Genomic DNA, 23,630 nt, shown 5'->3' on the forward strand with positions numbered 1-23,630 from the left:
CGCAGCACCGTCTCCATTATGGAAGACCCAGGATCCCAGGTAGCTCCTCAGATACCAAGTGAAACTCCTTCGGAGCACGACATCCGCAGTGAGGCCAACACATACGAGGAAGACGAGCTCTTACTCGTACAGATAGCGGACACCAACACCCCTGCCTCTCCAAACCTAGACGCAGTCACGTACAGACCCACAGACGCCAACTGGGCAAGCCGGTCAAAGGCCGCGTCTCCTCTTCTTGTGGAACGTCCCCAGAGCTCTGGGGTTGATGTCTCTGCCTTCTCGTTTGCGAAGCCCTTGCGGCAGGGGAAGCAGTTTTCCATTCAGTCGTCTGCTAGACGAGTATTGAGAGACCCTAAAGCACAATTGTCTGGGCCCTCCGTCCACGACAATGAGGAACGGCAGTCTATAGGTGTTGAGAGTGGTCAGGAATGGAAGGGGCGATCGAGGTATTCTTCCATGGTTGATGTTTGGAAATGGTGCTGATTGTCCAAGGCAACGCTTCCCTCAATCAAGTGGCCGCCAGCACGGCGTGAGCCAGCAGAGCATCAGAGAACCACGACCACCAGAAGAGCAAATGCGACATGAACAGGTGCCACTCAATGATTACCAGAGCCGCTCGGTCACGGATGGAATTGATAACCATCAAACCCCATCAGCCCGTACACATAGTGCGGGAGGTAATCGCTCGCGGTCTTTAGCTACCTCGCAGATCATGGAGATAGAGAATAGAGAGCAAGGTATGCTTGCTCACATTCCTCTTGGTTTCGGATACGATATACTTTGGTCTGCTTCCATCACAGCAGCCCGGCACACTCTTCACTCAAAGAGCAAGACTGACTATACCAAGCCCGTGACAGGAGCACAGATCCTCCCAGGCCTTCTGGTAGAGGGTCAAAGAGACCGCGCTCTGTTGTGACCGCCGAATACGATGAGCCAGCCACGGAAGACGACTCCCCTGTCCATAATCCTCCGGTGTCCTTGATAAGCGAGGGTCGGATGGCCAAGCGCCGTCGGTCAAATGAAAAGACAGTGCCTTCAAAAGGTAGCGCATTGAAAGGTCATTCTCAACTTTCAGAAGAGCATCTGTTTCAGCTCCTCATCAATAAAGTTAAAATGCGCGAGGAAGGTGAAATAGCCGCGTCCAGAGTCAAAGAGCAGATGCAAATCCACGTCATGGAATTGACAGAGGAGAACAAATGCCTGAGGGAAGATCTAGAGGCTTGTCAGACCCATCTGCACAGGCGAGAAGCCGAATTGAACACAAATAAATTACGAATGGAAACCTGGAAAGCAAAACTCACCAACTTTCGGGGCTTTCTCAATGAATTTGGGACAGATTACAAAGTTCTTCGTCGAGAAGCGATCCAACTCAGGTTGACCAAAACACATCTAGACAAGGAGAAAAAGGAGATAGAAGCTAGCATTGCCGGTGCTCAAGAGCATATTGTGCAAGTGTCCAACCTTCTTGACGAGAGACGAAGCCGTCTTTCGGAAACGGTGCACACTACTGAACCTCTCAGACAAAGCTTGGCGGATACTGAGAACCGAGTGAAGGTCTTCCAGGATCAACTGGCCCATGAGAGAAAGCGATCTTCCGCGTTGGAATCATATATTCGACAGCAAACATCTGCTCAGGGCAAAAGGCTTGGTTTGGTGGTATCAAACCAGGTTGCGATTATGACTACTCTAGAGTCAAAGTTTCAGAACATTGGCTCACAGCTGGAATCCATTGCATCCAACACTCATTCAATCTTTGGTACTGCTCTCGATGAATGTCTAGTCTCTCTCAAGCAGCTGAATGAGAGCCATTCCGCTGGGATGATTGATGTACGGCGGGCAGAAGAAGTTATCAGAGAGTTCACAATGAGGTAAGTTGCGAGCTATCCTTCGAGAAACATTTACTTACCACCGTAGCAGGATTGATGCAATCGGGCTCGAGATCACCAGCGAAATGCGCGGGGGCTCCAAAGCCAATAACAACCTAGCCGTACAGCTGAAAGAGCAGCTTCAATATCTGGCGGATAGTATGAACACTGGCTCGATTATACTTCAAAAGCTTTCTGAAAACGAGAAGTGCTGCGGCACCTTGCAGGAAAGCCTTGGGGCTATCATTCCGACCATTGACAGTCTGAATTCATCTATGAAGATAATAGATGACAAGGGACTTGATATCACGCGGCAAATGGAACACCTTGGCAAGAGCATTTCAGATATTAAGATACCAGACAAGGTTGAGCTCGTCCCAGTGGAACCCTGCATGCATGCGCAAGAGAAGATTGAACTGGAGCGCCAGGTGCAGAATCTCGTCGCAGAACTCAAGATCGCAGCAGAAACCCTCAAGGATAAAGAATGTCACAATGAGAAGACAAGCAATGCCTTACTTGAAGCAATGAGCAAAGTTGATGAGACTGAAGCTCACGCAGAACAATTCAAGTCTCAAATTATCGAGCTCGAAGATCAGGCGAAGACCATTGAGGCCAATGTCCGCGAGGAGCTGAACAGGGCAAGCATCGTTGCCCGAGATGAACACAAAAAGAGGTTTGAACAGCAGCTTCATAGGGCCTTACAAGAGAAGTCCGAGATTGAAAGACATTTGATTAAGCTGCAGGAGCAGTTGGCCGACTCCCATCGAGAGATTGTGTGACGATCTAGTTATTTTCCGAGGCACTAGCTAATGATGTATAGGCTGAAAAAGAAACGTTGTTCCAGCAGAAGCAGGCGGAAAGTGAAATTGCGGTCAGTTACCTAGATTGCTATGACGAACTATGCTGAGTTTAGTAGCTTTCGGATATAGAAGGCAAAATGCAAACGCTTGAGAGCTTGCATGCTGAGAATACCGCGAAGTTGGCAGAGAAAGAGGGGGAGGTCAGGAGACTCCACGAGGTAGAAGCTGCTAATGGAGACCAAGTGGAAACATTGCAGCAAGAACTAAACATAGAGAAAGAGAAACTCGCCAGTGCTGTTGCCGAGCTGTGTACAACGAAGAATGACTCTCAAAAGGCGACACTCGAACTAGAGGCAAAGCTTGAATCACTCCAAGCCGATAACTTGAGAAGAAATGAACATTGCAAGTCATTGGTAAGCGAGCTATCAGCAGCAAATTCCGCCAAAGAGAACCTAGAATCTGGGAAGTCTAATGCAAAAGCCGAGATATACGCCTTGCTTCGGAGGGTTCAGGACGCAGAAAGCCGGATGAAGAATGTCAAGGAAACACTGGACCAGATGCGTTCAACCTCATCACAGGAGACAATTACGGACGCATGGTCCCTATTGAATGACTTATTGCAACTCGGAGATCTGAAGAAGTCCACTGACTGCCATCCTATGGATTCAAGCTCTCAGGTCAAACTCACTTCCGATGTTCCTGTAGAAATTCCTTCCGTTGCAGCGTCCCAAGGGGACTGCAGAACTCCAGCCCGAGGGGCTCTTCAGACAACGGAATTCATTTATCGGACCGAAAGCATCCAACGGAGTTTGTTCTCATCTCCAAACGAAGAAGGCCTGAATGTTGCAAGCTCCCAGCCAGTCAGTCGAAACATAGGAATTCCTGATTCGCAGTCATCCGCCGGTATTATACCATTTTCAAGCATCCGGCAACAGATATCTCCAGCCCGTCGCTCAACCTCTGCAGAGAGCTTTGTCGATTTTGCCATCATGTCCGGTATGATACCCAATGAACACAGAACTTCAGGGACGCCAGATACGACAGGTAAAGCTGGTGAACCCGAGGGGGCAGCTTCGCAGGTTGCCGACTCCCAGCCGGTTGAAGAAACGAGGGAAACAATAACCCCGACAGGCAAAGATGCGCCATCTGTAGTCCGTGCGGAGCCGATAGAAGAACAGCTTCCTACAAAATGTCTGCCAACAAAGCACAAGACAGTTAAGTTTCAATCACAAGATTCAGGTGCAGGTGACGAAAAGCGCCAATATCCGGCACCCGATGAAAACGAGTTCCTTGAGAGAACGAACAAGCCACGAGAGAGAAAGCTGGTCCGTACAAATCAACGAACCTACAGTCGCACTCAACAGCTCTCTTATACAAGCAAGCACGAAAAGACGGTTCGCCAACAATCTTCTTCTCGCATCGAAGAGACCAGCGATCGTGATGGCCCAGGTCGCTCCCGTAGTAATATCCGAAAGACAACTGCCTCGGCGGCCTCGTCTGCTACACGAACACAAAGCAAGGGCTCCTCCGAGTATCCGGAGCGCAAAGCGAGCCCTGCGAGCTTGGCCTCGGGCAGCAGCAAATACCCATCCGCGCAGGCTGATCACCCGAACAGTGGGAAATGGACACGGGGGTCTCGGGGCCGCAAGGCACGAGGTACGTAACCATGTTGGTGGCTTGAATGGTGCTAAGTCGCATAGGGGAACGGTATAACGCTCGGTTCAACAAAGAAACCTGAAGTAACGCACGAGACGAGACATGACCGGATCATCTCGAGTCTCGGATCCAAGTACTGTAACAATTTGCCTATTTGTTGTCCGAATATCCGCGTAATTTGATTGACATTGACGGGGTGTACCACGGTTGCAGGTTGATATTTAACGCACGAGCGGTGTTATGATTATATGATATGTCGAAAATGTTGATTGACCCAGATTGTACTGCTTAAAACGCCAGAATGCAAAACCGATATAGATACATCTGCTTGCAAGAACCGTAGAAAGGTCTACGCCATTCTCGATACTGCCGATACCGATGATCCGCCTAATATACAGGAGTAACAACATTCGAAAGCATCGACTCCAGGGCCCTCGGGAACCAAACCGCCAACCCGACAATTCTCCATTGCATTCCAGTTCAGCACCACGCACTCAGCCGGGTCAAGGCGCGGTTCCGAAAACCCATCCCCAAAGGCACCAAATCGTCGACCGATCGAACGAGAAACAGGGAGGGGAATAAAAAGAGTTGAGAGATCGTAATTCATCGGTTACGGCCGCCCTTGGTGGCTTCCAGGAACAGCACCTTCTTCTTGACGACGGGGTCGTACTTGAGCATGCTCAAGGGGCGGTGGGCACGGGGTCTGATCATCGTTCGGAAGTAGCCCGTCATGGCCATCGAGATGAGCCGAACGGGGAGGGTACGCGATTTGCCTAGAGGATAGAGTCGGATATGTTAGTCTTGAATCGCAGTTTTTGCATGCGCCATTCAATTGACACACCACGATACTTTGACGATCGATTGTGAAGCCCGGGTATGAGCAGGGTAGGCGAGAAATTGCGAAATCACATACCTTTCTTGGCCATGGTGATGGCTTGGACTAGAGGACGCGAGGATGAAGAGGGAGGGATGGAAGCCGTTCGATCTTTGACGACGGGGCGCTTCCGGCGGAGAAACTTGGGCGAGGCCGGGATGGAAGCACGTGACTTGGCTACGCTGACAGAAAAGGCTTGGCGTCAAGAGGTACCTCAGGCAGTAAATTACCGCTAGTCATGGATGATCGTCGACGCGGCTTGGATGGTGTCCGGATGGTGTCCCTCTCGCTTGTCTCGTGGTCTATCCATGGGAGATCTACATGTCTCAGTGTGCCCTCGTCTGTTCGTGCTTTGTGGCTTCAAAGGGAACTAAAACTTGATCCTAGCTGAGGTACTCTGCGCTGATACGCGGACAGGGTTTCCGGTTTCTGCATCTTGATGGCGCTTGGATCAGAGCATGGCATACCTGTGGCTACCACTAGCACGACCGTCGCATTCTCCGGAGACTACATCATGGTCGATCTACCAATCTACTACGTGCCAATAACCACCCCGGCAGTACATCCGCCGTTGACTCGTCGTGTACACTGAATGGAGATGCCTAGCGTCGACATCGTGATACCGTCGGCTGTCGGGGACGCAGTAACACACCCGTCGTTGACTGACTGACGAACGTGGCCTCCCAAGAGTAACACGGCATAGCATAGGTTCCAGCTGAGATAGCAAAGTGCCTACCGTTCGCTGTGCTAGTTACCGGCTGCCTATATCCGTCCGACGCCGGCAAGACGACAAACTGTGGAGATGCCGTCGAACCGCAACCACCCTCCTTGATTTTCGATTCCTGAATCCGGCTGCAGGAATTCCCTAGCTGCAGCTGCTCTCGCCGGATGAGCCGTGTGGTGGGTAACGGGTGTGGCATCCACCGGGTGTTCGGTGAACCAGCTGACCTGATGGGTGGTTGGAAAAGCTTGGATAGCGGCCGCACATCGTGCATGGCTTGATCCACTGAGTTAGCGGAAGGATGAAATGAAGGGAAAAGACGGATCTTGATGCGCCATGCATGCATGCATGCAAAAATGCATGGACCATGGGGACGGTGGGTTTGGGTCTATGGGGAGTTGGGCTCTAATCAAGGCAGTCGTGCATTATCAAAGTAGATCTTGCTGGTACTTCGGCAGTAGTTATTGAGGTCTCTGTTTGGGTTCTGGCATCTTTGTCTCTGCGGTTTCCTTCCTTTCACTGAGGTATTGAAGGGTATCCGGCGGGCTGATATCCGAGTATATCGGACCTTGTCTTCGGTTGAGACGGAATCTGGCTCATGGGCGTTCGTCGAGGCCATCTGGGTAGAGTATGACGATGATAGCATTCCGGGGTATAATCGAGAGCCGGTTGGAAGCGTCTCATGACCTCCTGGAGAGCGTTCGTTAGGGGACCGCCAGGTCACATGGCCGGACTCCGCTTCGATTGTCTCTCTCTTGGCTTCGCTTTCTCTCCCTCTCTCTTACTTTCCATTTTCCACCTTCCGGCTTCTTTCATCTATCCCATCCAGTCCACCTTCTCGCGAATTGGCAAACCTTCCCTCCCTCCGAGTTTGTTGCCATCCACACCCATCGTGCGGGGTCGTCTGAGTCGTGAAAAGTTCTTTTTCATTGTAGGGTAAGGTTTTAGTTTCGCGATCATCAGCCGACCCTGACTGGTCTTCGGCCAAAAATAAAAAATAGAAGAAAAATAGAAAACAAAAAAAAGACAAAAGATAAAAGATAAAAGGCACCAGCCACAGAAACGAAACCTCCACAGACACGCTGTCTTATTTCCACCCTGCACGGACTCGAATCTGCATGTCGGGCTGACTCACTCTCTCATCCTGTCTTACCTGCAAGCCAAGAGCAGGGATCTTCATTGCAGTGCAGTATGTTTGGTTTGTATGACTGTCAATACTGATCCTGGCATGATGCGAAAAATTATACTCATGAAAGACAGACGAACGGTCTTCTCATTCAATAGAAGCGACGCACCGGACCGATGGATAGATACATGTCTGCTGTAGTCGAATCATTACCGTCGCCATTCTCCCATGTGAAACCAATGAACAAACCAGAGAAGAAGAGAGGCATCATGCCGTTTATTGAATACAAAACAGAAAGAAAGAAATCCCAAACTCCAACCGTCGCTATGCATCAATTATGCCACCCAATATCGTCAATCCCAAGGTATTATGATTGCCCATACCACGCAAAAAAGAAAGAGAGATAAAAAGAAAAGAAAAAAGAAAAGGAATCGAGATGAAAGCGGGGATTAGTCACCATATCAATGATTCAGAGCATCAGCACTTCAAGCAGACCCAAAAAGGACATGTGCGACCCCTTGAAGATCGTAGCCTAGGTTGCCACGTAGGAGTACCGGTATGTCTGCTCAATGTTAATCTCATCTTAGACCGAGGGAGCTTTTAGAATTGACTTTCAAGTACTCACTGTCAGTTGCCCGGCTATTTGCCGGTTTTAGTGAGAGCTGCGATGCGAGCGCTGCGACGTCTCTTGCTGAAAAAGGAGTCCTTGGCATTGATCGGTTGACTGACTTCGTCTGATTGTCCAGGAGGAGACTGTTCGTCTCTATTCCTTAGAGGAGGTCCAGAGGTGAAGTTCTTGTCCTTGCGCTTCCGAATTTTACCGCCCTTGGTACCTCCTTTGGTCTTTTTTGCAGGAGGGTTAAATGTAGGTTGCTGGGAATTGGGACTGACACGAGTGCCGTGGATTTCGATATCACCGTTCGGACAAATGCTGTCCTCCATTGTTAGGTATTGTTCCACAGACAATTCTTCGGATTTGACTTACCAATCTCCGTTTATAGAACCGCTGTTAGAGGTGGCGATCTCTGTGAGGATTTCCAGCTGGTCGACGCTGGCCGCATAGCGTACGCCTTCTGCCACAGGGGCATTCGGAAAAGGCCAGTGGCAGGACGACCGACGCCAGTGTCGCATACGCTCACAGATTCCGATCTGGCCAATCTGTTCGACGTTGTAGGTTGCCAGAGCTCGGTGTTTTCCTGCACCACCCGCCCCCAGAGGGTATGGAGTATTCGGCTCCTGACCAGACGCCATAGTTGGTAGAGGAGTAGGCTTTCTTGCAGAGTGGGGAGTCGCGGAAGTTTCCGACATCCTGACCTCACGGCCATCGTCGTCGTAGTCGCCGCCACGGTGGTTATGGTGAGTGGGATTGAATGGGGAATAGGTCTCACGGAATCTTCTACCCCTGAGTTCCTCCGTGTACGGGTCCCTGGCCATCTGTTCGAGGACGAAGCGGAGTTCCTCAGGCTGGAAGTAGGCTGACATCCAGAAGAGCTCGACAGATGCTAGAGATTCAGCACTCGTTAGCGATCGATCACAAATTCTCTGTGTTTGAGTGTGAGAACCATCTGAAAGAGTGGATTTTACCAAAATAACACGCGAGCTCTGATGATATCGCTCTAATGATTATCTGAAGCACGTTTGGGAGAAAAGACACGACAATTGCGAGAGTTGTGAGCTAGTGTGTAGGAAGCAAGTGAGAGAAAGGTGCAAATCACTGTGACAACAAGATGTGCAAGCGACCCATAACATGTTTTCAAAGCCCGTGACCAACCCACCCTTGTCTCTCAAAAGCTTGTCTTCACATTTCCACTGAGAAAATACAAGATAGCCACCAAAGACATTAGTTAGTGCGAGCTCTAGCTCTGGCTCGCTGGTGCTTGGGAGGGGACTACATGTAGGAACTGCTCGATATCAGGCACGCTAGTCACCTTAGGGTATCATCACTCTTTCCAAGAGCCCAGGGCAGTGAATACCAGAATGACAACTGTGCGAGGTGCTATCTAGACAGTGAATCAATATATTCACTGCACCCGTGGGCTTGGTGTTTCTGTATGGGATAGCAAGCCCGATTGGAGCATATCAGTGATTAAACAAATAGACCAGAATTTGGCTTTTTCTTCTTGAACTTGGTAGATAGTCCTCGAAATATGGAATAAATAGCTGCATTTAAGCCATAAGCCCCTGGAAACCAGAGTCTGAACTTCATTTGTTCACAACTTCGGGATGAAGTATACCGAAGCTTGGCACCGTACACGACTCCTGGATCTGCATGCAGGGGCCTACCTATCACGGAACTACGTATCTAAGCACTAAGTAACCAGCCCTGTTTTCCAAGGGTAAACCACATAGATGCCGGGATCCAACAGTCGAACATCCATCATAAAATCGAAAGAATGGGCGATTCGGTCGGGGACCTACTTTCTGTTCGGACTTCATGTCCAGAGTACGGAATCGACGGATTCTTGGACCTTTTGGACCTTTGTGTATTTGTCCCCTGGATGCTTCTGCTGTTGATTGCTGATGGTACTATGGTTAGGGCTATTTTATGTTTTCATTGCTCCGTGGAATTGAAACTACGGAGTGATTGTGGAGTTACAAGCATTGTGCTGACTGCCTAGATGGAGTGGTTCACATACAGTAGGCAGGCAGGGTGGAAGTAAATATTGATCTGGGGTGGGGTGGAACACGAAGAAGAAAGAAAAGGAGAAAGAAAGAAGGAGAAGAGGAATAGATGATAGGTACCTACACAGCAGAGAATGACTGTGTAGGTTAATATGCTAAAAGCAGCTCATAGTTCCGCTCTCTCTTTGTTTACCCCTTCTCAAATGTATGTACATATTTCTGAGTAGGTACTGTAAGTGTCTTTTTCTCCACCCCCTCGTTTAAAAAAGTAACTGGAGGTAATAAAGAAAGAAGAAAGAAAAGAAAGACCAAAAACGTCAATGCTCCATACATACGTAGATCATCCTCCCCACCGGGGCACACTCACTGTCTCCAAAGTATCCACACAGCCAACTTACACTGTGTAACCCAGGATCAGTACACCTACAGACGGGTAATACCTAGGTAATAGGTACCTACTGTATCTGCCCTCCAGCTGCAGCCATCCAACATGCATGACTAGTCGGGCCAATGAGGATGACCTGGCCTCGCATGACTCACAGATTTACTCACTGTATTATTATTGCTTTTTCTTTTTTTTTTTTTCTTTTTTCTCTTTCCTTAAAGTGGTGGGAGGATTTTCTATTACCGTTAGGGCTTCTTGCGGGCCACCTAGCTAGGCTGCCGCTACCTGCCAGATAGCTAAAGTACCTACTTATTCAGTTCTTACGAAAGATGTGAAAGTCAAATCGTGGGGACATCGTATTATTCTCGCATAAATACATCACTCGTAACTAACTAGTTAAACAAAGGAAAGGAGTTTCGTTGCAGCCTCCATCTCGACCCTCCAATAATCAAGGCCTGGACACTGAATGGTGCGGAGAAATCGGACTAATGAGTCACTGCGTTTCTTGCAGGTCGAATGCAAATCATGTACGACATTCTGGCATTCTCCAATCGATTTTTTTTCAGTCGCATTTTGTCTTTTTGATTTTGTTTGGGATTTGATTTTGTTTCGCCATCAGTTGACTGCGGTTCAGAAACAAGGAACAAGAGCGGGCAAGATCCAAAACATGGGAAATAGCCAGTTATAGAGAGCAGAGAAATTAATCTCTTTCATCTGGAAGGACTCAATAACACTTGAATACGGCAAAATTCAAATGCGCCTGAGCGAAAAGAAATAAGCATCCTAACTCCCAAAGTAGAGGGAGATGGGCGCATGGCCAGAGCCCGCTGGGCTCTGTGCTGTGTTGCGAAGCTGCTTGTGTTTCACAAGATGTAAGACGTTGGGGTCTAAAATCGCATCTGCCAGCAGAACGGCGGAGGGAGGGGGCCGGTGGTGGTGGGTTGAAACCGTAAAAGTGATACGAAACGTAAGGCTGATGAAGAAAGCATGGCCCTGGTCGGATTCAGCGGTGGTATTCAGCCGGTCGGTAGATGCGCGAAGATTCTTTGAAACGTTCAACACGATCAGCCGCATCGGCCTCGTACAACGAGCCCCGGCTGGGCGAGCTGCGCGGGGAGGGATAGACGATGACCCGACGACGCTTGGGGGTCCGTGGTTCCCTCTCGATGATCTCATTGTATGCCGGCTGCTGAGGTGCCGGTTGCGTAATCCGGCGACGGGGTGGTACAAGGTAGGTCCGGTCGTAGCTGATGACAGGGGCAGCCGTCTGGACCGGCTGTCGCTCCCTGCGGTGCAGGCGCAGTCCATCTTCGATCGCAAGCAGGAGTCCACGCACGGCAACAGAGTTGCGAGGGATCCTGACCATGATGGGCTGGTTGGTTTCACGGCCCACAACGGAGTATGCCTTGCCATTCTTGCTGTAGATGTAGTCGGCCACGTCCAGTGCGTACTGGTGTCCACGGTCACAGAGCGAGCGGTCCTCCCGGTGGACCTGCAGAGGGTCCGCGCATTGGTAGCAGTGGCCGGCGTGACGCTCGAAGTTGGTCATAACGTATTCCTCGTCGGCCTCGAGCTCGCGCACGGGCACGACGGGCTCCGAAATATTTTGGATGATCGGGGCGGGCATGCTGGGCGTTCGACGCAGCGATAATCTTCTGCGAGGAACTAGGCGAGGGAATATAGAATCCCGTATGGATGATCTTTCGTGTTGGCGAAACAGGCGAGATGCGTCGAAGGGCGACACTGTGACGGATTGGAGGGGGATCACAGGCAAGTAGGATGGGTCTGAGATGAGCAGACCAGATTCAGTAATAGATGGTAGGAGTGAAGTCTTCTTGATATGGCCTATAGGTGTAGAGCACACAGGAGCAGTAGATGAGTGAGAATGTTGAGAATGAAGATATCAAGAGGATATGCAGAGGGGGGACCGGGGAGGTATAAATACTAAAGGAAGGAGTAAACACCTGGGAGGAAAGGCACCCATGTTTAAAATTTAGCGCCATTTACTAGCGGAAATACAGGCAGCTTCAAGAAAATAATCAGAAATCAAAAAAAATAGAAATAAAATACGGTGACGGCATTGATCGTGGGTCATAAGAAGGAAACAGATGACTGGCCTTGGGGCCTTGTGGCTGATGCCTGCACTTGCAGGCAGTGCTGTTCTCCACCCTCCTTCCGGTTTAGCGCCGCCCCCGTCCCCCCCATCGGGCTTACCCTTTCGAGCCGTCGGGGACGCTCTCTAGTCTCTACTACTCTCTAGTCTCCTCTCTAGACAGTCTAGTGCACTGGTTTTGGTAGGAATTCATATGTCACTCGCCTGTTCGTATTGCTTTTCAAGACACACTGTGGCTTGACCCTCGTGTTCCTTGGACTCCCTGCGCCGCAATCCCTATGACGACTTTCCTTCGTGCAACTGCCACCACCGCCTTCTTCTTTTCCCTCCGTCTGACGCTTTCCCCTCCAATTCCCTTCCTCCTCGCTGCATTTCCGGGTCCTGATGCCTGTCATGCATGACGATGTTTTTTGCATAGAATCTGTTGGCTCTGGTGTGATCTCAACTTCACAACTTCCTGCAGCATGAGCCTCAGCACCCGCCCGCCTCTGCTAGACTGCTTATTTGCTCTACAGCCGCCGTTCTTCATCCCCGGTATATCCTGAGACGTTCGGTCGTTTGGTTCCATTCTGCTGGTAACCTACAGGATTCCTGCAACCTGGCTTCGGCTATTCTCTGATCGATATTCTATTTTAGTGATGTCACGTCTCTGTTCTAAGAATAAGGATCCCCGGTGGTTTGATACGAGCGGTCCACCGAGATCGCCAATGCCATGATCATAAAAGGGGCCTAGTGAGCTCCCCAGGGGTCGAACCGTCTCAGCCTCATCCCTCTCTCGCGCAATCCCCAGCACGACTCAGCCTCAGCCACAGACGCGACTGGCTATGGTTGCTTCTTCTGGCTTTCCCTCCGTTCCGTCAAGCGCCGTAGCCACAGTCCGACATCGCGAGGGTCCGAGCACATCCACAGAACCCGACCTAAACAATCTTCCGAGTATTGATACAATACAGAGAACCATTATCGACGATCCACTGATCATCCGAACTTGTCCTGCATGCTATTTTGGACGCTCTACTCCGTGTTCCGGAAGGCGCGCGCAATGGACTCTACTTCGTTTAGAGTCACGATAACCTATCGAATTGAGGTCGGACCTCTTGCGCGGTAGTATCCGAGTCTGTATAGGGCTACAGCTCACAGCCCCGCGGGATATACAGTGGCCGCAGCTGCGTGTAATGTCGTCCTTGGTTTTGCTGCATGGAATTTTTTATAGTTCTCACCGGTTCAACTAATCAATGTCACAAGGTCATCCACGCGAGCGCGTAACTGCATACTGACCTCCCTCTAGGCCTTGACTCCCCTTTCAGCACGCTCAGAAACCTGCTGCCTGTCTGCCTACCATGATGACGCCTCTGGCCCGTTGATTCCCGGTGGTGGTCATTGTTCTGTTGGGAAAGGACAGATGTCAAAGTCAGCCTTGCTTAGAAATATCACGTCAAGAGATCATCGGACGCGTCTTTCCTCGCAATCAGTTCGCGCCACCGGCGCTATTCAAGGAGCACCATCCTGGTCAATTGCGACGTCTTGGTAAGGCCGATCGTACGAGTGTAGGCAGCCAGCACAAGATCCTTTTACGTAGATTGTCTACCATATGTAGGTTGCTTCTTTCAACAAGCCAGCCTGGCTAGCTCAATCGGTAGAGCGTGTGACTCTTAATCACAAGGCTGCGGGTTCGAGCCCCGCGTTGGGCTTTACTTTTTGCTTTTTGGTTAGATGAATTGAGCTGTCTTTTGGGTGCGAGTGGAAAATTTTCATGGATCGGGACGCGGATGCCATGGCGACTCCACATGGCGCTCCACATGCGCATTACAGTTCGGTCACGTGTTAGATCTATATCGTATCTGGCAAACATGATAGATGAGACATATGAATACTTTATAGTATTTTGGAATTTAATCAAGAAGCCTGAGAGTTGTTTTTATGTTTCTTATTGGAATCAGGTAACAACAATCTTACTCTTGCTGCTTTTCCGGACCAGGTCAGGTCACATACCTACAACAACGAGAATCTTCATTATCACATACATATATATACAAACTGCACCTCGGGCACTCCCGCCACTCATCGCCATTTTTCAATCACTGAGTAGACATGAGCATGTCTTGAGCCCCCGCAGCAGATAACTCGACAGGTACTAAGCAGAAAGGTGAGTAGGGCGACCCAAGTAGGGTAGGTTAGGTAGCCTCAGTAAAGTCACATCGTGCTAGAGCTATCTGTCTCAGTGTCTATCTTCTCTTCTAGCGTTTTTGACCGATCATCTAGTTTTGTCCACTCAAAAAAGTAGATAGCGTCATCAATAAACTAAATAGTCATAGCACAGATACTCTGATCCCACCGTAAGACAAATTCTCCGATGTGCAAAGATCCTCTCCTCCTTTTTCTGCTTCTCCTAATTATGGCTGCCTATGTCCATGTGTACTAGTATAGATAGCTGGCTCTCTTCTGTAAGACAGCGGTCCGTTGACTTTACCGCTGCGCTACAAGTTCAAAAAGGCACACTGAATGACTAACAGGTCATTCAGTCAGCGTACTATACAGTAAGCTGTTCACCAGCAACATTTCTCTGTCAGGGTGCTGGTATCTTTCCTATCACTGGTCCTCTATGCCTTATTTTAATAGATATGAACCAATAATATATCCAAGCTAAGTTTTATGGCCAGATATTAAAATAGCAAGTCTTTTAATAAAGTTAGGAGGATATGACGTACCTACCAAATACATAATTTGCTAGTCGCCTTCTTCAATAGAATTTCTTCGTTTAAGAATAATAAACTGTTGCATATTAAGTTGATTAGATAGCTAGATCTGGTCCCTTGAAGCAACCTGTTAACCTAGGTACAGTACTATAGTTATGCCTGCGACACAAGCGAGTATTCCTGACGTAATGAAGATTCGAAGGTTTCTCCCATGATCCTTGCTTCTCTCCCACCGCAGACATATGGCTTCAGGCCTTTGCCGAAGTTTCTTAGACACATGTAGATCATAATCGTAGTGGCAAGTGAGAGAAAAATTGTCAGACATCCAAATGATGCCAGGATTGGTCGGACCGTGAGGAAATTCAGATACGTGCCGTCGGAATATAACAATATAAATCCCCAGGTAAATAGCCCCGTCAGAGCCATGTGAAATATCTGTGGATTTGGTTTTAGCCAGTGCAATGAGGCGTCAAGAGAAAATAACAACATAAAGAACGCACAAGTATAGTAAAGGTCCAGGGTGTATTCTCATGTCTCACGGAGAAGGCCGTACCCAAAAGGAGCACGCATGATATGGGAATAAGAGCGAGTGGCACTTTCCAGATAAGTGCGTTCAGCTCAGTCTGAACTATTACCGCTTGCACAAGGAAGCCAAGGAAAAAGAACACATCAAACTTCAAAATTGACAATAAAACCTGTCCAGGGGGTCACGTTAAGAAACATCAAACATATCACCATCAATAGGTAGGACCTACTTGGAAGGTCCAATATCGCCTTCGCATAGTGAAATCAGCATCCACTTTTTGAAAGACTACCCAGGCAAACTCTTCGTGTAGTTTCCATGCAACAAAGAGAAGCCAGCAGCAGAATATGGTTGATATCACAATCATAGTAATTAGCATGCCTTTATATACCGGCAATCGCGTATCTTCAATAGCACTGTTATCGGAGAGGACCCCTAATGCCTCCTCAACAAGGCCAAATTGGAGACCAATAAAGACACATATCACAATAGAGTAAGCACATAGCCCATATAGTTGGATGGTATTCTGCTGGGAAAGCGTGTCGTATGCAAAGACCAGTTGATACATAAAGCCTAGAATGATAAAGCTAAGGAAGGATGGAATAGTACGGCTCGCGGTCACCTGGATGGCCTTGGGTTCTAAGTAAGTGAAGAAATCTATCAAAAGAGCTCTAGATAAGATTGTCAGATCTCGCCGCCCTGTTTAGTCCGATATAGAGTGGCCTTACATCTCTAAAGGTATAGCTATCAGGGCCTCCAAGAGAAGGGATAAGAAAAAGGTCCACGTCCACCGGGTGGTAGGTCGATACAGCATGATTGGATCTGCGAAGGAAGCTTTTGAAAGAGTGTGTTCGGTCGGTGGGAGACTTCCTCATGTTATTGATTACATGTGACCTGCGGCTGACAAGGCTGAGCGCGCCTGGGCGGACCTCCTCAGTTAGACCAAAGAAGGGAAAGATCCATTCCCAGCCTCGCAACCCCACACGCGCATGGCAAACAATATTCTCTTTTCCCCCATCCCATCTTCTACATTCGACTTTCCTCAAGTTATGTCGAATGAGGAGGGTTGGCACTCATCTCCGGACACTCGAGGCACAATTGATATTCTGTGGTCATGCCTCTCCACACTGGCTCTCTGCGTTTGGACGGCCATTCATCCAAATATCCCCGTTGTATACAGATTCTGGCCGGTGTTTTTGGATCGACTAGGGCTTATGGCGTTGGCTGTTGTATTTCCTGAGATTATCATTACCGCAGCCTGGAGTCAGAAACGGCTTGCCCAGTCTCTGCTCCAGGACATCAATCGGTCTCATGGACACTTGTCCAAGGTATCAGGGCCCAAGGTAGTAGCAGTTGCCGTGGTGATCGAAGTCAAGAACAATTACCCCGTGGATTTCCTTTCTCTTCTATTCCCTCATTTCTTTTGTGGTTTATACAACTTGGCTTACGAACGGTGTAGCTCAAAACTAGAAACTTGTTCAAGAAAAACACCTACCCGGCCAACGACGCCTTTCATCAGGACGATACGCCCCTAGGCGCGTATTCTGACGTGGAACTTGTTTCTTTACAAACCCCACAACACCCTCGATGGGAACTGAGCCAGGCCCTTTTTGGAGTGATGGGGGGATTCGCAATGGAAACAAGATACCAAACACGCGGCGGTGAGGAACACACCCTCCGTCGCCTTGTTACTGCGGACGGAATCTCTATTCTTGCTAGAATCGGTCAACTACCTACTATCACGCTAAGCGATATCGAGGAAAGAAGTAAAGCGGATATCTTTGCGAAATCGATTGTTGTGGGTCAGATTATATGGTTTGCGCTGCAGGTCTTTGGTAGATTGGGCCAGAATCTACCTGTCACGCCCCTCGAGACTCATACAGCTATCCATGTGGGCTGTACAATTCTGGTCTATATCATTTGGTTCCATAAGCCGTACAATCTGACGCAATCGGTCGTTGTCAAAGGACCGCAGGCGCAGAATATCGGGGCTCTTTTCAGTTTTCACGATATATCGCGTGACGTTTATCGTCAGCAGTGGTCTCGTTACGAAGAGGAAAGAATTCAGTATTGGAAGACCCGCGTCATACAGGCATCTCGGGGAGAATCTACCTTCTCTTCTCCCCCACAAGCCCCTATCTCTAGAGGTCTTCGTCAAACACTTCAGCACTATCAGCTTGAACCAGCACCTGACAAGCTAAGTCAGGATATTGAAATCTTACATGCCCTCGCAGAAAGCGCAATTCAAGGTCTCCATTACATCGAGAGCCGTGGGTGTTCCGCCCTTGAAAACGCTCCGTCTAGCAACCTAAAGTTCCTTCGCAACAGTGCGGAGAATTTCGCCATTCGCTCCGTATGGGGTGGCTGGAGCACTGACATCGGCCACGAACCATCTCTAGCCAAAGGAATTCATGTCATATTCAACGTCCTGTATGGTGGGAGTCATCTGGCCGCGTGGTCTTCGTTCTTCCCATCGCCTGTGGAGTCCTGGCTTTGGCGTGGCTCGGCCTTGTTCCTGACTACCGTCCCTTTGTGGGGACTTTTGTGGATCCTTTGGTGGAGAGGTGTACGCTCGCAACGTAAATGGCTATATCTCATCCGCGAAGGGGAGTTGGATATCGTTGCAGCTCCTTTCTTCTTTGCAATTCTGGTTATATATACACTAGCACGGTGTTACTTTTTGGTAGAGGCGTTGATGAGCCTAAGGTTGCTGCCACGGAATGCCTACTCCGGGGTTCAGTGGACATCCTTCTTTCCCCATGTCTCATGACCATCTCGCTGCTTTTTTTTTCGGCCGCTTGCCATGACATTGTCTCGATATGTCGGGGAGATAGGGTGACTCCACCTTCCAGTATATAAAACAGTTCCAACTACGCAGTCTGTGGAGCATGCTAAATATAAATAATACTACGAATATTCTATCAACGCCTAGAAGTCCTATTTAAGATAAAATTAATTAAGTCTCTACTACTCTCTAACTAGGTTATTGAACAGGAATATTGAAGAAGGAGTCAATTAGTACTTTAGTACCAATTCCAATCCAATTAATGTAAAGCCAAGGGAACTAGGGCTCCTATGTCACGAGACCGAAGGACATTTCTTTGTCTCTCACACAAATCGAACTGAGAACCCTTTCCACCCCTATCTCCAAACCACTTCCATCAATCATCCTCCACCTACAGCTCCCAGAATGTCCGTCCGGCTCATCATAACCGCCTGCCGCAAGCCCGACCTCTCCCCTGAAGCCTTCAGAACCCACTACGAAGCCCACGTCGAGCTGATCAAGCGCCTCGCCGCTGACACCTTCCCCCTCTGCCATCGACGCAGCTATCTCCTTCGCACGACCGTCTCCGTTCCTCCTGACGATGCCACCTCCCGCAACTCCAACACCCCAGCAACCGTGCTGAAGGGCGCGCAGTCGGACTTTGACTTTGATGTCACGGCGGAACTCACTTTTGTCGACCAGGCTGCGTTGGATCGGTTTGTGGCAAGGGTGCAGGAGCCGGATGTGGCTAAGGAAATTGCCGCGGATGAGGAGATGTTTGTGGAGAGGTCTACGGTTGTGGTTGCCATGCTTGATGGGGTTTGGGAGACGAGGAATGACTGATAGACTCGTGCTTTATAAGGGGAGGAGGGGTCCGATGAGGGATGGTAATCGTCTTCATGTTAAATAGAGCATAGATTGAGACTGAGGGCTCCTGTTCAGTCTCCTCTACCCTTCACCTCTTGTTTGTGAGAAACACAAGCCAGCATGATGCTTAAAGCAACAATCAAATGTCGCATTTATTCACTATTTCTTTTTACTTCTAATGATATCAAAACCTTGATCCTTCCCGCTATCGCCCTCCCTGTTCCACGCAACTCATCTCCCCAAATATATCCATATATCTCGCCTCCCTCTTCTTGTATAAGCGTACATAGTCTCAAACATAGTAGCTGTGTGAGGGGGAAAGCAAAGCGTGAAAAAGTACCTATACCTTATCTACCAAGTAAGCAACGCATCTACAGAACAAACTACAACCCCCATACACACAGAGCAATCTAAAAAAAAAAAAAAAAGAATAATCCCTTTGAATAAATTGACTAGACGAAAATCCTAGATAAAGAACAATCCAAACAGACCCAAAAAATCACAGATCACCATCAAGGCATCTCATCCCAAGCGTCGAAATCTTCCTCGGGAAATTCATCCAGTCTGTCAAGAGGGTCGCCGTACACCCAATCGAGTAGGTCGGCCAAGAGAAGAAGTGCGAAACGGAGAGTAGATTCGAGGGCGGTCTGTTTGTGTGCACGCGTAGATGGGACGCTGTTAGCTTGGGTGGGTTTTGAGAGATGGGGAGAGAACGAGAAGGAGAGGGAGTATGTTGATAGAGAGTTAGGGAGGAACTGACCATTTCGAATCATAAGACTCGGCTCTTACCAGAAGAGGCCACCCGCAAGAAGAGGGCTACTTCTTTCCTGTGGCCAATGTCAGCTTCAGTCCAATGTATCGGTATAATATTCTCGAGAATTGACTTGTTCTGTTTGGGTATCTTGCTGCTATGGGGAATGAAGGAAGCGAAGAAGAAAGCAGGGAGGAAACATGACAAGAAGAGACGGGAAGAGAAAGAGAGGTTCAGAGATAATAGGGCAGACAGACTCTTGCAAAGGCCGTGTTTGTTACAGTAGCCGCATTTACCACTGCAATCACTGCTGTTGGAGCAGAGCTGGCCACATTTGTCACGACGGCCGCGCGCCTCAAGTTGATCAGCATCGGTATCACCAGCGACGACGGGGCTCGCGGCTGCCGCGATGGCCAGCACGACGAGGAGAGTGAAGATGAAACGAAGATCGAACTTCATGGTTACGGTTGATAGGAGGGTCTGTAGAAGATTTGGAAGTGGAATTGTGTGAGTTGGTGAGGAAAGTGGGAGCAGAGAGACGAAGAGAAGGTTGGTGGTTGCAGGGACAAGGAAAGAAGGCCTTGAGGGTATACTTATGCACAGCTTCATCCTCGTGACTTCGCTAAGGGGGACGTGGAGAGTTCCGTCATGGGACTGGTAATGAAGCAGTGAATGTTGTTGTTGTTAAGTGGGCGTGAAGACGTGAAAATCGATATGAGTGGTGCGATGCCTGAGCAAGAGGTTTCACCAGCGAGGCACTATACCAAGATCGCTAGTAAGATATACCAATCAAAAGCCTTCTTCTGACTACAGGTGGTGACTTCAGGCCTGATCCTGGGAATCTCCCTTATGGACCTTCACTGTACGTCATTTCCTCTGGCCTGGGAAATATTTTGTGCATTCATTAGCGTAGTAGATGATGAGGTGGCGTATAACTTCATAGGCTAGCTGATCTGGGTAGGTATTCTTTGTTTGACCATGGATGGGTACTATGTTTGGTTCCTTTGGTTGGATTCTGTAAGCTTCTAAGATATTAACTTGCATATGATCTTTTGAAGAAGTCGTGGACAGGGATAATAATGAGTATGACAATACAAATTGCAACAGAAGACTTCAGTACTTAACTTCATGGCTCACAGGACTCCTGTTCTCTGGAGCTTATCTCTTTCTAGTACATGCACAAGTATTCCCACAGAATTGTTTCTCATTAAGTGCCCCATGGATTTTTTATTGCACTTTGTAGGCTAAGTCTCATGATCTGCCGCTACTCAGAATGCAGATGCTCCTCAATTCATTTGGGCCAAGTTCTTGAAGCCGGTATTCAGTATGCAATGGCCAATTGACATACCCTCAGTATCTCAGTCTTGAGACTCTCTTACACTCTGCTGCATAGATCATAGTCTTCCAAATATATGGCATGAAAGAATTAAACAGCTCCCTGGGCATGTCCACCGGGGAAACAGGGTTGCGGAAGACTTATCAATCTGCAGTGACGGTGGTCAGACTGGTTGAAGGCAGGAAGATTCACGGATTTTGCGACAGTCGTAGGTGAAGTTGCTTTGGACAAAGTACACAAATCCTCGGGTTTGATGCCATCACTGTGAATTGAAAATGCTCAGAACGACTGAAATATGGTTCATAACTAACTTCCAGTTACGTTTTCATGGTAGACCAGGTGCAGTAGTAATATTCTGTCCAGATTGCATTGCTGATGCTCGATTTGGGTAAGAAGAGCTTTCGAGCTGGCGTGAACTGAACATCGGTTATTGTAGGACAGCTCGACAACAGACAACGTCGACCGAACAGAGTGATTGATGTTGAATTAAGGAGAGGCCCTCCAGGGTCGAATTGGCATCTGCCAGGGGCAGAACCCCCTATTCAATAGGTCTCAGCCATTTTGCCGGTTCAGGATGATTGCCAATTGGTGGGCCGGTTGCAGGTGTCCTGCATAAGTCCTCTATGCTGTCGTCATTGGACATCTCATATGAGAGAGCATGTTGATTGATGATAACGGCCAGGCTGTGTCGTCATCGAGGCAAAAGAATGCGAGAAGTCCAACCGACCGACGCGGCCTCAGCCGGGACCTTCCCAAAGCAGGCCTGAGGCCCACAAGCGGGGCGCTCCTTGCCGAGAGCGGAGCAGCCAAGGCGAACGCCTCAGGCCCGCTAGGCGAGAGCGAGCTTATCGGTCGGCAATTCCGCTCGATCCTTCTCCCCCATCGCGAACTCTGTTTCACAGTTTCACTTGGCTTTTTCTCTTAGTTCTGGCACTAGATCGGTTTCTGTCCGATTCACTTAAGACCTCCCCTTTCCCCCCGCATTTCTTCGTTCCCAATGTCCCCTCTTCTCCTCTGTATTACTCCCAACCAGACCTCATTTCCTCCCCCCGCCAAACACCATGCAGATCAAATGTAAGCCGCGCAAGCATTCATCCTTCGTTGCTCTCTTTATTCGAAGTCCATTGCTGAACCAGACTAGCAACCGATCACAGCCTCAAGTCCATCCTCGATAAATTCCGACCGGATGTGAGAATATTCGAGGATATCTATCGCAAATTACACAATTCCCCCGAGCTATCCGGTCAGGAAAAAGAGACATCCGAGCTCGTCGCGAAATTCCTGAATAAACTGGGCTTCGAGGTGCACACTCACATTGGTGGATATGGCGTCGCGAGTGTGCTCCGAAACGGAAGCGGTCCCACCGTCCTGTTGCGCGCCGACATGGACGCCTTGCCCCTTCACGAGAAGACCGGAGTGCCGTACGCGAGCCACAAAACCGTCAAAGACAAGGATGGAGTGACACAACCGGTGATGCACGCCTGTGGGCATGATTTTCACGTCGTGGGTCTCTTGGCCTCTGCCGAGCTCCTGCACGCGGCTCGCCAATATTGGTCGGGCACCTTGATTTGCATCTTCCAGCCGGCCGAGGAGCAACTGTCCGGTGCGCAGGCTATGCTTGACGATGGGTTATATGAGAAAATTCCGAAACCGGATGTCGTTCTGGCTCAGCATGTCATGCGACAGCGGGCAGGGACGGTCACCGTCCGGCCTGGTCGGTTATTGACGGCGGCCGATGCTTTTGACGTCCGTGTCTACGGACGTGGCGGCCACGGCTCGGCCCCTCATACCTGTATCGATCCCATCGTGATCGGTGCGGCGATTGTGACTCGGCTGCAAACTGTCGTAAGTCGGGAGGTGATTCCCGGGGAATTGGCCGTGGTGAGCTGCGGTAGTATCCAAGCTGGCAGCACGCCGAACATCATCCCCAGCCATCTGGACCTGAAAATCGGTGTCCGAACCTACGACCCGAAGGTGCGGGAACGGGTGAACGCGGCCATCAGACGCATCATTGAGGCCGAATGCGAGGCCGGAGGCGCCGTGCAGAAGCCGCTGATCAAATGCACCCATTCCGCGCCCGCGACGATCAATGACGGCGAAATGGTCAAGGCCTTGAGGGGGACCTTTGAATCGTACTTCGAGGACAACTTGGTCGACGACGAGCCCGCAGCGGCCAGTGAGGACTTTTCTCTTCTGGCCACGACGGTGGGAGCGCCGTACGTGATGTGGACGTTCGGCGGCGTCGACCCCCAAACGTGGGACGACGCGGTGGCCAAGGGAACGGTACACGAGCTGCCGAGTAACCACTCGCCTTTCTTTGCGCCGGTCATTCAGCCGACTGTGCAGGTCGCCGTAGATGCTATGTCTGTCGGCGCTCTGACATTCCTCAAGCAGACATCTTAAATGTGGCCACATTGTGGACAAGTTGTTTCCTACTTTTGTGCTGTTTTCCGGCGACGTCGATCTGTAAATAACCTCATGACGAAACCCATTGGATGATCAGAACGCTATTAAATACCTTACCTACTCAATAT

The 23,630-nt window shown here is 49.4% G+C and overlaps 9 protein-coding genes and 1 non-coding gene across 10 annotated transcripts; 7 read left to right on the forward strand and 3 right to left on the reverse strand.

Moving 5' to 3' along the window:
* Window positions 1–18: 18 nt before the first annotated feature.
* LDX57_005636 (uncharacterized protein) lies at window positions 19–483 on the forward strand (the record flags this gene model as incomplete). The annotated part of the gene is made up of 1 exon (XM_046087324.1): window positions 19–483. The coding sequence occupies one exon, from the start codon at window positions 19–21 to the stop codon at window positions 481–483; it is 465 nt and encodes a 154-aa protein (XP_045943291.1).
* A 630-nt stretch (window positions 484–1,113) lies between these two features.
* LDX57_005637 (uncharacterized protein) lies at window positions 1,114–2,644 on the forward strand (the record flags this gene model as incomplete). Its single annotated transcript, XM_046087325.1, has 2 exons — window positions 1,114–1,868; window positions 1,918–2,644. The coding sequence occupies 2 exons, from the start codon at window positions 1,114–1,116 to the stop codon at window positions 2,642–2,644; spliced, it is 1,482 nt and encodes a 493-aa protein (XP_045943292.1).
* A 158-nt stretch (window positions 2,645–2,802) lies between these two features.
* LDX57_005638 (uncharacterized protein) lies at window positions 2,803–4,329 on the forward strand (the record flags this gene model as incomplete). The annotated part of the gene is made up of 1 exon (XM_046087326.1): window positions 2,803–4,329. The coding sequence occupies one exon, from the start codon at window positions 2,803–2,805 to the stop codon at window positions 4,327–4,329; it is 1,527 nt and encodes a 508-aa protein (XP_045943293.1).
* A 595-nt stretch (window positions 4,330–4,924) lies between these two features.
* On the reverse strand, window positions 4,925–5,247 carry LDX57_005639 (mitochondrial 54S ribosomal protein bL33m; the record flags this gene model as incomplete). Its single annotated transcript, XM_046087327.1, has 2 exons — window positions 4,925–5,094; window positions 5,235–5,247. 2 exons carry the CDS (start codon window positions 5,245–5,247, stop codon window positions 4,925–4,927), a joined length of 183 nt encoding a protein of 60 aa, XP_045943294.1.
* Window positions 5,248–7,681: 2,434 nt separating this feature from the next.
* Window positions 7,682–8,524, reverse strand: LDX57_005640 (uncharacterized protein; the record flags this gene model as incomplete). The annotated part of the gene is made up of 2 exons (XM_046087328.1): window positions 7,682–7,973; window positions 8,028–8,524. 2 exons carry the CDS (start codon window positions 8,522–8,524, stop codon window positions 7,682–7,684), a joined length of 789 nt encoding a protein of 262 aa, XP_045943295.1.
* A 2,528-nt stretch (window positions 8,525–11,052) lies between these two features.
* On the reverse strand, window positions 11,053–11,676 carry LDX57_005641 (uncharacterized protein; the record flags this gene model as incomplete). Its single annotated transcript, XM_046087329.1, has 1 exon — window positions 11,053–11,676. The coding sequence occupies one exon, from the start codon at window positions 11,674–11,676 to the stop codon at window positions 11,053–11,055; it is 624 nt and encodes a 207-aa protein (XP_045943296.1).
* A 2,101-nt stretch (window positions 11,677–13,777) lies between these two features.
* Window positions 13,778–13,850, forward strand: LDX57_005642. Its single transcript has one exon. It is a non-coding gene; the product is annotated as a tRNA-Lys (tRNA).
* A 3,127-nt stretch (window positions 13,851–16,977) lies between these two features.
* On the forward strand, window positions 16,978–18,279 carry LDX57_005643 (uncharacterized protein). Its single transcript, XM_046087330.1, has one exon. It carries the CDS (start codon window positions 16,997–16,999, stop codon window positions 18,146–18,148), a length of 1,152 nt encoding a protein of 383 aa, XP_045943297.1. The 5' UTR covers window positions 16,978–16,996; the 3' UTR covers window positions 18,149–18,279.
* Window positions 18,280–18,568: 289 nt separating this feature from the next.
* On the forward strand, window positions 18,569–18,985 carry LDX57_005644 (EthD domain-containing protein; the record flags this gene model as incomplete). The annotated part of the gene is made up of 1 exon (XM_046087331.1): window positions 18,569–18,985. One exon carries the CDS (start codon window positions 18,569–18,571, stop codon window positions 18,983–18,985), a length of 417 nt encoding a protein of 138 aa, XP_045943298.1.
* A 3,172-nt stretch (window positions 18,986–22,157) lies between these two features.
* Window positions 22,158–23,499, forward strand: LDX57_005645 (putative zinc metallopeptidase; the record flags this gene model as incomplete). Its single annotated transcript, XM_046087332.1, has 2 exons — window positions 22,158–22,170; window positions 22,238–23,499. The coding sequence occupies 2 exons, from the start codon at window positions 22,158–22,160 to the stop codon at window positions 23,497–23,499; spliced, it is 1,275 nt and encodes a 424-aa protein (XP_045943299.1).
* Window positions 23,500–23,630: the final 131 nt, after the last annotated feature.

This window comes from Aspergillus melleus (assembly GCF_016097325.1).
Source record: "Aspergillus melleus strain CBS 546.65 chromosome Unknown contig3, whole genome shotgun sequence".
NCBI classification, from domain to species: Eukaryota; Fungi; Ascomycota; class Eurotiomycetes; order Eurotiales; family Aspergillaceae; genus Aspergillus; species Aspergillus melleus.

Coding starts and splice junctions, on each gene's coding strand:
- LDX57_005643 (XM_046087330.1), top strand. CDS start 16,997: ATGGGGGGATTCGCAATGGAAACAAGATACCAAACACGCGGCGGTGAG.